At 27.5% G+C, this 12,132-nt stretch overlaps 2 protein-coding genes across 4 annotated transcripts in view; one reads left to right on the top strand and one right to left on the bottom strand.

Annotated features, from left to right (window-relative positions):
- Positions 1 to 3,279: 3,279 nt before the first annotated feature.
- Positions 3,280 to 4,216, bottom strand: LOC136082364 (uncharacterized). The gene is made up of 2 exons (XM_065801446.1): positions 4,069 to 4,216; positions 3,280 to 3,809 (listed from the first exon to the last, which is right to left on the bottom strand). The coding sequence occupies exons 1-2, from the start codon at positions 4,079 to 4,081 to the stop codon at positions 3,415 to 3,417; spliced, it is 408 nt and encodes a 135-aa protein (XP_065657518.1). The 5' UTR covers positions 4,082 to 4,216; the 3' UTR covers positions 3,280 to 3,414.
- Positions 4,217 to 7,468: 3,252 nt separating this feature from the next.
- LOC136082363 (titin-like) overlaps positions 7,469 to 12,132 on the top strand; it is a 97,027-nt gene continuing 92,363 nt past the window's right edge. For 2 of the 3 annotated variants that reach the window (XM_065801443.1, XM_065801442.1), the window contains exon 1: positions 7,469 to 7,619. In XM_065801443.1, coding sequence (XP_065657515.1) covers positions 7,562 to 7,619 — 58 coding nt within the window. In that variant the 5' untranslated portion in view covers positions 7,469 to 7,561. The remainder of the gene's footprint in view (positions 7,620 to 12,132) is intronic. The other variant, XM_065801445.1, reaches the window with a different exon arrangement.

The following is a 12,132-nucleotide window of genomic DNA, read 5'->3' as shown; positions in this document are numbered from 1 at the left end:
TCAAAATTGAAGTTTTTTATGTCATTCTATTTTTCTTGTTATGACGTTTAATTATTTATTTAACCATTAGTTTAGGAATAAGGTTTATAAAGTTAATTATCCTCCTCCCCCTCTCGATTACTTAATTAAACCTAATTTTTTTTTAAAGGTGGTAGACCACTAATAAGAAAAATCTTTCAAAAACTAAATTTTAGAAATTATTTTTATATAAGTTGATTAAAATTTACATTTTAATGACATTTTTTTTTTGATTATTAAATGGCTTGAGAAATTTTGTCCCGAAAACCCCAAAATAGGGTTATTTCGTTGCGGTGAATATCTCAAAAACTATGTATGGTATCAACTTGAAATTTTTCAGACTTGCTTTTAATATAATGAAAAAGATCCTGTACCAAAACAAAAGAAAAACATTAAACAGTTTTTTTTTAAATAAAAAAAACACTTCGAAAACAAAAAAGGGGCATTTTTGACCATTTTTGGACTTTATTATCTTTTTATCGAGTTATCATAATTCAATAAAAGTTTTTCCCTTTTTATTACATTTTTTTTCCATATTTCTAACTCTTTTCAAATCAGACGGTGCCAAAAAACTTGAAGAATAATGCCCTGGTTTTAAATAAAGTTTTTCAAAAACTCTATTGATACCATTAAGTCGATCATTAAAATTAATGATTGCAGAACAGCAACCTAAATATAATACATCAATTCCAACAAAAACATCTTTTGGACAACGTTTCCAAACTAAAGCATTTAAAGACTCGTTTTATAGTTTTACTAGGATAAAACTTTTGCTCCCATTGGCAAGATGCACATGAAAAAAATATACAGTGTGATAAACCTTTTTTAAGTTTAGCATCATGGTTAAAATTAACATTTGCAGAACATTTTGGACAGCAGCCTATGGCAGTAATTATTTCTTCTAAAATGTTAGTGTTCATAAAAATATAGCAGTCATTGGACTGATCATTATTAGCAGAAAAATTATTTTTATTTACAAAATCATTATTTACAATATTGACGGAAGATTTGCTACTGCAACAGGATGACAATATCTTCATTTTTTTGCAGAGCTCCATTTGAATTGTAATTCTTCTAAATTAGATAGATTTTCTTCAGTTACAATGTTTGATGATTTATGTTGGTTTCCTCTGAAGAGTCTACGTTTCTTGCTATACCTTATTTTATTTCTTTTATCTTTATTTTCCATTATTTTAGTTATTATTTAACCAAAGTATAGAAGACAGAAAATTAGCCTAAGAAAGTTGTGGTTGTTGTAAAGTAATTAGACATTTACTGAAGAAATCCGTTGAAAACCATGTAACACACTGCACCAAAAGCATTTAATAATAAACAAAAAGTAGTTTTAGAGTAGCAGTCACCACAAATGAAGTTTTTTTGTATTAATTTTTATGGTATTTTGTGGGATAACTTTCTTTTTAGCTACATTGCAACGGAATAAACAATCTGTTGCTACGGACAAATTTATGAAAATGCCTAAACTGCATTATTAAAAACTGATTTTTAATAAGGTTAGCTTTATTTTTATATAAAACTAGTATGAAATTTGTAATCTACGATAATTATATTACTTAAAAACTTTAAAATTGAAAAAATGATTTTTTCTATTTTTATTAGTGGTCTACCACCTTAAAGTTGTTATTTAATTCAAAAATATTTAGTTATCAACAAGTACTTGTTAATTATGATAAAGTAGAAAAACAAGCATTACTAAGGAATTTTTAAAGGTCCTCTCCCTCCCCCTTATGTACGTATCCTTATATACGTACTTTATGGACAACCCTTAATTATAAAATATAAATTAAAAATGCTTATTCTGGATTCTTCTCCCGTATGCGAAACCAGTAAACAATTGACTTCATTTTAGCACAAGCGGCCTTCAAGCCTGTTCACAATGCAGACCAAAAGATACGTAACGTAGCTAATGCCATAAATTTTTAAAAAACTTTATGTAAAAAATTAATGAATGAAATTTAAAATTGTTGGGCCACTCTAGCTCAATAGTGGCCCAACAATTTTTTTTTATAAATTTTAACTTACGTAAAGATTGTTCACCTTCTTTAAAAATTTGAACTAGTATGCGTATATATCGGAAAATAGGCTATAGACTCTTTGATACATTTGGTTGAAAAAGGTTTAAGTGTTCCTGAAGTTAAAAAAAAGACTCCTTTAAACTAATAAGGTGCAAGATATCTTCCATAAAGTTTTCTTCTACTTTACAAGCTTTAGTTTTTACCCGCACTTGATCTTTTAACCAGATGAATGAGAATCTTAAAAAAACTAAACTGAATTTGTTGAATATAAAATTGAAGCCCAACTTTAATATCTAATTCAAGCTTTTGTTTAGGGATCTCATAGTTAAAAAGTTGCATTTTCAGTTTCATTACTTTGCCGAAAACTCTGTTTTGTAGCCAAGGCAAATCATTTGCTCATTAGGGGCTGTCCATAAAGTACGTACGCCAAGAGTTTAAAAATTTGACCACCCTCCCTCCTGTTGCTATGCGTACTTTTTAATCAATCCCCACCCCGAAAACGTACGCTTTTAAAATCCCCCCCCCCCTTGTTTTTTTAAATAAAAAAGCGTTTTATGTATGTATATATGTATGTATATATATATATATATATATATATATATATATATATATATATATATATATATATATATATATATATATATATATATATATATATATATATATATATATATATATATCAATAAAAGGGGCAGCAAAATTAGGAGCTTTTTTTGCAGATTTAAGGAGCTTTTTATCTTAAAAATCCCTTGCGGTAATTTTTCTATTGGTTAGCTGGTTATTTGTAATAAATTTGAAAAATGAAGTACTGTATGTGTATTAATTCCATCTAGCGTTAATTTGTTCCAACGGTTTTTAACATGGTTTGTGAAAAAGTGCTAATGTTCTGGATAACCTTTGATTCGTTGGAATTTTACACAGGCCATTTTTTCTTAAAATATATTCTGAGTTTGATGAAAAAAACTATAGTTGTAGAATGTAAAATTCAACCTATTGTAAATTATGAGCAATTTTGTATTGCAGTATGAGGTCATTACAAACTCCGCGTTCTTCGAGTACAATTAAGCCGACCACTTTTGCTTTGATCGTAACTAAAATGTTTAATTAGAGATCTAAAGATGGCATTTCGATAAACCCCATATGAAGAAGAACTCCGCATATCTTCTAAATTTATTGGTTTCCAATCTTTAAAACGTGAGTTTCTTCTGAGGAGACGCTGCTTATTTATTTCTTGCGTTGCATAGCGATTAATTTCAACTACCATAGTATTTATAAGCTCTTCTGTAACAAATAGTCTAAAAAAATCTAGTGGTCTCTTGCTCTCTATGTTTGTCTTCAAACCAGGATCGCCAGTAAATTGAATTTATTTTACAATATTCGGCTCATCTTTCCATTGGTTTGAATTTCTAGATGTATTTGTTTCAGAAGTTGTTTTGTCAGGCAAAATGTTACTTATAAGATCTACTTGTTGAGCTTTATTTTGATTTTGTCTATAAGCAAGACCAACCGTTGTTCTTGCTCTTTTCGGCGGCATTAAAAAATCTTCTGCAGTGGCAGCTAGCTGAACGTCGGTTAACTGATCGTCATCACTTTCTTCAGTGTTATTATCTTCAGAACCTGATTCTGATGCAGTCAAGCTCGAAGACGTAGTAGTATAAGCGAAAAATGAATCAGAATCTTCAATATCATCATCTTCACTATCCTCCCAATCTTCCATAATCATATGTGCTGATTCAATTGTGGAATATCTGTGTTGAGCTAATATGAGATTGATAAATTTATAAATTATTTATTTATAAAAAAGAAATTACTTATCTTTAAACACATTAATTAGTATACTGTGTAAAAAATTCCAAGTGCACACTAATTTGTTTTTTTAATATATTAAAAAACATTTTATTGTGTACTTTTTTTCACATTTTTAATAACATGAAGCATAATGAAGCTATCAAATATATTTTAGCTTCTAGTCTAAAAAACACAACAATTTAGAATTAGAAAACAAAATATAAATTACCTTTTTTACTCATGATAACTGCCAATGTGCATGTGCAAAAAAATCACCGCAATGAGTTAAACTCATTACGGTGTTACGAGTAAACTCGGCACTGGAGAAAAAAATTTCTTCTCCATTGCCAAAGTACGAGTATACTCGTAGTGCTTATTTTTTGTCAGTTATATTCAGAATAAAAAATACTATAGAATTATTTTTGGTTAAAAATATTTTATTTATTAAAATATTGATATCTAGCCTTGGCAATCAAAATAAAATCGCGCAAAACAGCCTCGGCAAAAATTAATCATTGCAACATTATGGCTCGGCAAAGAAATAAAGCATAGTTTAAAATAGCTCGGCAGCGAACGTGTTAAAGCGTAAAAATCTTTTTTTTGCAATTTTTTTTAAATTCAAAAGAGTAAAATAGTTTTCCATAAAAATAGCTTCCGGAATATGGTATATTTCTATAGACTATGCTTAAAATTAATAAAAAACGCACGTTTTGTGTTAACCGATTACGCGTCAGTTCATCCATTGCGTCTAAATCATGCTGGTGGAGGAGTGAGTATTTTTGTTCAGAACTCAATAAACTTTATTGAACAAAATGATCTCTACGTGAATGAAAGAGATAATTAGTCGTTATACATTGAAATAATACATAAAAAGGATAAAAACATTTTTGTAAGCTATTTTTTCTAATAGCCACTGAATGTTTAAAAATTTTAAGTATTGCAAAAATTTTTAAATAATCCAACTTTAAAGCTCACATTTGAAATTTTTTATTAAAACTAGTAAAACTCTATCTAGCATAAACTAGAAAACATTCAGTTTATACTTATATATATGTAAACATTATTATGACTTTTATATTGACATATTAAATTATGGCTTTGATTTTTCGACAAAAGGAATTCAAACATTAATTTGTCACTTTTCTTCTTGGCGGCTGTCCATTAATTATGTCAACAATTTTTTGGCAATGTTTCTCTTTTCCCACCGCCTCTTCTATTAAAATTTCGTCAACATTTGATAACCCTCCCCATTTCCCCAAATAAAATAAAAAATTAAAAAAAAAAAACATTTTTTTTTTTTTTTATGAGTAATTTATTAATTGATTAATTTAATATTGAGTAATTTATTAAAAAAAGTAAGATTGTCAACGTCAACTTTTCTTGACCTTCCACCTTCCACTTGGCATAAATTGTCAAAAAAATTTTGACCCCTCTTCAGTCTATTTTGTTGACATAACTAGTAGTCAGCCCTATAAGATCTTTTTTTCCCACTGTATTTTTTATCAAACTTTTCATATTTCAAGTTCACTTTTGTGTGGAAATTTATATTTTAATTTCTAGATTATAATAGCTCTTTTGCTTTTACAAGCATACACGGCCTGTTATAATTAAGTTCCAAGCATGTTTTTTCCATTCGATTTAAGTATAATTTGTTTTGTTCACATAAAAATAGAATAAATAAAAACACATATAAGATCTTTTTTTTTTTTTGAGATAACTAACTTTTAATAATTTTATTCAGTAGAACCAGATTTGTTGTTAAACTTTTATATAATTCATAAAACTTTGCCCATTAATTTTATAACTATTAATAAAGTTATATATTATTATATGTTATATTTTTTATTTCCGTTTTTAGTAATCCAAAGGGGTTGTCCACAAAATACCTCACATAATTTCCGGCCGTTTTTGACCTAGAGCATGAGATTTTTAAAAAAAGACCCCAAAGAGGTTGTTTTTTTTCAAAGTTAAGTACTAAACGTATAAATCTTCTTAACTTTAGAACATTGAGAAACCGTTGGGATCAAAAAGCGAAGAGAATTGTTCAGATGAAACGACCATCTGTTACTACAGATGGTTGTTTAATCTGAACAATTCTATATTCATTATTTTAAACAAATATCTTATTGTGAAATCAAAAATTATAAACTCATAACTAAGACTTTTGGGAGCACCTTAAAACCTTGAAAAAAAAAAGAATATATCCTACATTGTAGGGACATGAAAAAGGCAAAAACAAGATGCTTCACAAATGCTTGTATTTGACTAAAAGTAGCGAATTGCTTTGCCCACTCTAAGAAAAGAAAAAGTCTTTTTTTTTATTGACAACAAAGGACGTTGTAAGTATTCAGGCTGCACTAGATTAAAAAAAAGTTTTATTATAGTGCATGCAGCCTGTAAACAATAAAAAAAGTCAAAAGTCTAAAATTGATTTATTTATAAGGCTCAAGTGTTTATGACCAAATGTTTACAAAAGTTTCATAAATATTCTGTAACAAAAAAAAAAAAGACAATAAAATCTTTTTATATTTTGACGTTAATTACTGATACAATAAAATATAATGAAGAAATTAGAAAATTTTTTATTTCTTTTGCTACTATAGAATTTCATTTATAGAAAGAGAAAATATATTTCGAGTACAGCAGTTGTTTTTGAGGTTTGTACATTGCGACCTTAAATTTTTATATGCTATTGAATACTATTAACTTTAATACATATACTTTTATGGTGTAACTGTTTTCAAATGTTACATAGCTGCAAATTGTTGCCCCAAAGCAACAAAATCTAAAAAACCTAAGATGGGAGATGCAAAAGACTTTTTCGATCACTTTTTGTAATCTTAGAGGTATATGAACGTATTATTAGGATTAATAACTTTTTTAATCTTTAGTGTGGAAAATCATGCAATAAAAGGTTTACTCATTTTTAATCGCTTTAAATGTTTTAAAAAGAGCCTATCAAGATATGTTTATCAAAACAGTAATGCAAAAGTTAAAAACTTCCAACGAGTGTATTTAAATATGTTGAGTAATATTTAATATAAAGCAACTATAAACGTATGTTTTTGATTGTTAATAGTTTATCATTTAAAATTCATCACATTGTTTGGCTATTTATATAATATTTAAATGATCTTTATTTGTTATATGAAGACAACTTTATACTGACTTTAAACTTTATCCCTAAACTGAATACATTGACATCAAGTTAGTAGCGTAGTAAGGGTCATTAGCACCCGGGGCCAAAATAGCAAAAAGCGCCATTTTAAAGTAAAAAAAAAAACTTTTTTTTTCATCAAAAAACGCTTTTTTATTTTGTTTTTATTTTGTTACTTCTTTTTTGTTTGACTTTTATTTGTTTGCGCCTAGAGTAAAAGCTCCTTTGCCCCTTTTGCCCCTCTCTGGCTACACTACTGCATAAAGTTTAAAATTGATTAAGTCGCCAATTATTTTATTTAAACACAAAGTGAAACTGTTATTGAGAAATAAACTAAAAATTTAAAATTGAGGTGTTTTTATATTGCATTTGTCTCTCTCTCTTCCTTTTTAAAAATATTAGTTTCTCTTGATGTGATTTATTTAAGTTGTAAAAACTTGCTTTATTTTAATCATTTCTTAAAAAATTTTCAACTTTTTTTAGAAACATATGTTATAAAATTTAAATTATAAAGACTAATTTATTCAAGTTGAAGATTTCGAAAAAGTTATTTTCTGGAGATAGAATGAAATTAAAGTTGAGAATTTTCATATTTTCAGTTTTTGCTATGCACGTTACAAATGGTATTTTTTTTTTCTTGCTTTGATTTGGTTTTACAACGTTTTTTAATTTTTATGTAATTAAGCATTGAGTTCTAATAATATTTTAAAATAAGAAATGTTAATACAAAATTAGTTGTATGTATACATCCCAGTTAACCAGGACAACAGGATAAATAGCTGAGATCCTACTATGCAAAATACTCGGACTCATCTGACACGGATCCTGCATTTTTTGGTGTTTGAGTATCGCTTATTTAGAGAATTAGAAAAACTACTTGAGAGATTAGAACAGCATGGTAAAATACTCTATTTAACTATTTAAAAATGAAGGTCTTAATTTCAAAAATCTATAATCACAAACTTTTAGTAAGAAAAGTCCCAAAAAAGTCCAATAGTAACCAGAAACCCATTTAAAATAACTAACTTCTAGATATGGAGAAAACTTTGAACATTTATATATTTAGACGTATGTCATATATTGATGCTTCACAAAAAAATGCAATGATTAGAGTCTGGTAATGAAAAAGATCCAAAATTTTTTACCCCTGCTCTAAACGTAAGAGCAACACGTTAATAAAATACTTTTTTAATTACACTTAACTAAATTTATATTCATAAATAAAATTTAAATTTCATACTGCAACCTCATTCAAAAATTAGTACTATATAAATTTTAATTATAACTATATAAATTTTGTTACAAACTATATTTGGTTCAAACTATATATGGCTATAATTTTTAAACGCAAAGAGATATTGTTTATAACTATAAAATTAAAGTTTATTGATGAGATCAAATTAAGTACAGAATAGTAGAAATTTTTATCAACTTGTTGTCCTCACGTTAGGGGCAGGGGGCGTTGGTAACCAAAAGGATCCAAAGTTTTATCAAATTTGGATCCTTTTTGTTACCAAGCTCAATTCATCTTAGTTTTTTGAATAGCATTCTTATTTGACATAAATATAATCATATAAATGTTTGGAGTTAGCTCAATCTCTGGAAGTTAGTTATCTCGAATGATTTTCTAGCTCCAATTGGACTTTTATAAGATTCTTCAAACCAAAAATCTTTAGTTTGTTATTATAGATTTTGGAAACTTAAGCCTATATTTTTGAATAACTAATTAGAAGTGTTTAAAGTTGTTGTCTTTATTTATCAAGTATTTTTTTTATAATTCTCTGGATAAAAGATATGCATATGGTATATATATATATATATATATATATATATATATATATATATATATATATATATATATATATATATATATATATATATATATATATATATATATATATATATATATATATAAAATATAGTCATTTACATGACATAAATAAACATTTTATCAAAAAAATTGTATGCTTCAAATAACTTACCTTAGTCAATATTGTCATCATAGAGCTTGTGCAAACGTGAACTGAAACTTTTTCTAGCTATCTTTTTTTTTTTTTGTAAATTAGATTAGTTTTGCTGAAAAAAAAAGAATATTAGTATTCAAACACATAATGAAGCAGAGGCGTAACTATAAATTTAGCCCCCCCCCCCACCTTTCTTCTTCCGCAAAAAAATGACGGGAACCCTACACCCGTCAAAATGATTTAAGACCGTAAATTCTGGTCCTAAGTCTTTTTCGTTTTGTTTCACTTAATGTCTATTTTGTAAGTAGGGCAATATACAATCTTCAGACTTCAAAAGCCATTAAGAATAAAAAAAAGTTGAAGAATAAGACATTTTATATTTATTAAACTACCTTAAATTTTCTTGCCGTCGCAATTCGTCGCAAATTCCGCAATTACTATATCTAAACCTAATGTGTAAGCTTTTTCGTTCTCTATTGCCAAAATTGCACAATGTTTGAAACATTCCTAAAACCTACTTATTTTTAAATATGTTTTGACTAATTATAGTTTGCTAAAGGATTTTTATGCACAAACAACTGGCACAGGTATTGTCATCTATAGCAATACTGATGGGCTTACAAATGAAAAATTGCACCCTATAAAACTGTTTCTGATGAGCAATATGTTGGCTAAATCTTTTATTGTATAACGACATGTCGTAATAAAATCGACTTTTTTAAGACGTAAAAGGCAAACAATAATGGGAGAAAAAAATCGCTCAAACAAAGCTATAAAGTAAGCCATTCGCTAGCTAGCTCATTTTCAATCGGAAACACCCAAATCCAAAATGAAATGAAATAAATAAATAAACTTAATTTACTTAATTTAAAAGAAAATTAATTTACTTTTGTGATAATTTAAGTTTGGTGGTTGGGTTTTTAATTTTGTGATCATTTTTATTTGACATTTCATTTGTGATGTTAATCACAAATAAAATGTAAATCAGAAAAAGAAAACTATTCATTTAATTTATTGTTTCAGATTTAGATGAGTCATTTAATAAGAGATTTTGCACAGTTTTGTGTGACTAATATCTATTGACGTTTTATAATCTTTATAAACATTAACAAACGTCAATAGATGTTATTCACACAAAACTGTATGAAATCTCTAATTAAATGGTGTTTAAATTTAACCACCTCATATTAAAACACTGTAAAAACAAATCTAAAATGAAGTGAAATAAATAAATTCAAAGCTATAATAAAGTACCATATAAAATAAAACAGAATTAATTTAATGTTGTGATTATTAAAGGGCAGTGGCTGAGTTTTTAATTTCGTGCCAATTTTTATTTGACATTTGATACGCACTTATACTTTATTTATTTAACTGTAAAGTATGCTGCTTCTTAATGCAGTAACATAGCAGTATCATATTTACAAGTAAGATAATATCTTCCCAATAAAAAATTTTAATGTTGGATATATATAGGCAACATTGGCACATTGGCCATTAAATCGTCCATTATTTTTTATGGGTTCATATTGGTGTGGTCCGGTGTTGTCCATGCTATAATAAATAGTGACATTTGTAAAAAGTAAGACCTTCCATTTGTTGTCGTGCAAGTCTCAAATGTAGAACAAAGGCCTTCATCTGCAAGAGTACGAGTCATTTTTTAAACCGCGTCAGGTGTGCAATTAATAAAATATTACTATTTGTTAAACTTCATTAAACGAATAGTAATATCCATTTAATAAATTGCACGACTTGTCAAACAAAGAATAATAATCGTTTAAGAAATAGCACAATTTGTCAGGATTAGAGTTGACAGTTTTAAATATTAAACAAGTTAGGGCATTTAACTACATTTTAATCCATATATACATATATATATATATAAACTAATTTAAAACATCAGATAATACGAATTCTATCAATACTAAATAATTTATTTGAAATTTTCGCCGGATTATAGGCCCCGGCATCATCAGCATATAATATAATATAATTACAAAAATTGTGACCGTTAAATAACAACAAAAATTTTTTTTTAATTTTGACGTCACCTTTATAATGGCTTCTTTTACTTAAGTATGAAAAAAATGAAGTCCAAAAATTTGTTTTAACATATTGTCCATTGTCCAAATTATTACCACCGTACATTGGAGAACATTGATGTTTTTGTATCTCCAAGACTTCACGGACTTTTCTTTCAAATTTTTTATCCTCAACTGTAAGTGTTTCTGCCCTATCCCATTCAATATCCTCATCACAATTTACTTTATGCTTAGCTAATGCAGACTGGTTTAACTTGCCTTCAGTCAAAAATTTTTGGTTATTTTGATTGTTGAATCCTTGTTCTTATTTGAAGTTTCGATTCACCGACATACACTTTGGAGCATTTGCACTTAATTAAATAGGTTCCAGGTTGGCTGTTGCGTGGTAACTTTGATTTATTTCTAGACGTTAATAGCGTTTTTAGGTTAGCATTTGACTTAAAAACAGTTCTGTAACCAGCTTTTCTGAATACTCTTCTAAGTCTGGGAGATATTATTGGTATCCATGGTAAAGAAATTGTAGGAAGGTTATTAGGGTATGATAGAGTTTCATTTTTATTAAACGTTTTTTTTGAACGTAATAAGAAATATCTGTAATTATTTTTTCATCGTACCCATTTTCAGTGAACACTTGAATTAAAAAATAAATCTCATCTTTTAAATGGTTTTCACTGCGTATTAAGTATGTGCATATATCCGTTGAGTATTGCTTTTAAAATTTTGGGATTGTGATTAGAATGAGGTTTGGTTTGAATATTGGTTATAGCATTTTTCCTGTAAATCTTGAACTCATATTTTCCATATGTATTATTAATAACAGTTATATCCAAAAAGTTAAGTAACTTATTTTTGTTTTCAACTTCAATAGTATATTTTAAAGATAGATGTTGTCTATTAAGGATTGTTTGGAACTGTTCCGCTTGCTTTAAGTTAGAAAACCTAGCGTGGCCATCATCTACATATCAATAAAAGGATTTAATATCAATTGAAGAAATTATTGTCATTGCCATTTTTATTGCCATTTCCTCATGGTATTGTAAAAAAGATTCAGCCAAAACAACTATAAAAGACAATCCAATTGGGCCTGAATTCTCCAACTCATGAATCTCACCGTTCCACAAGAAATAACA

The sequence above is a fragment of the Hydra vulgaris genome, chromosome 07 (assembly GCF_038396675.1).
Source record: "Hydra vulgaris chromosome 07, alternate assembly HydraT2T_AEP".
NCBI classification, from domain to species: Eukaryota; Metazoa; Cnidaria; class Hydrozoa; order Anthoathecata; family Hydridae; genus Hydra; species Hydra vulgaris.
Note: the sequence above shows the minus strand (reverse complement) of the source record. Positions and strands in the feature narration are given on the sequence as shown.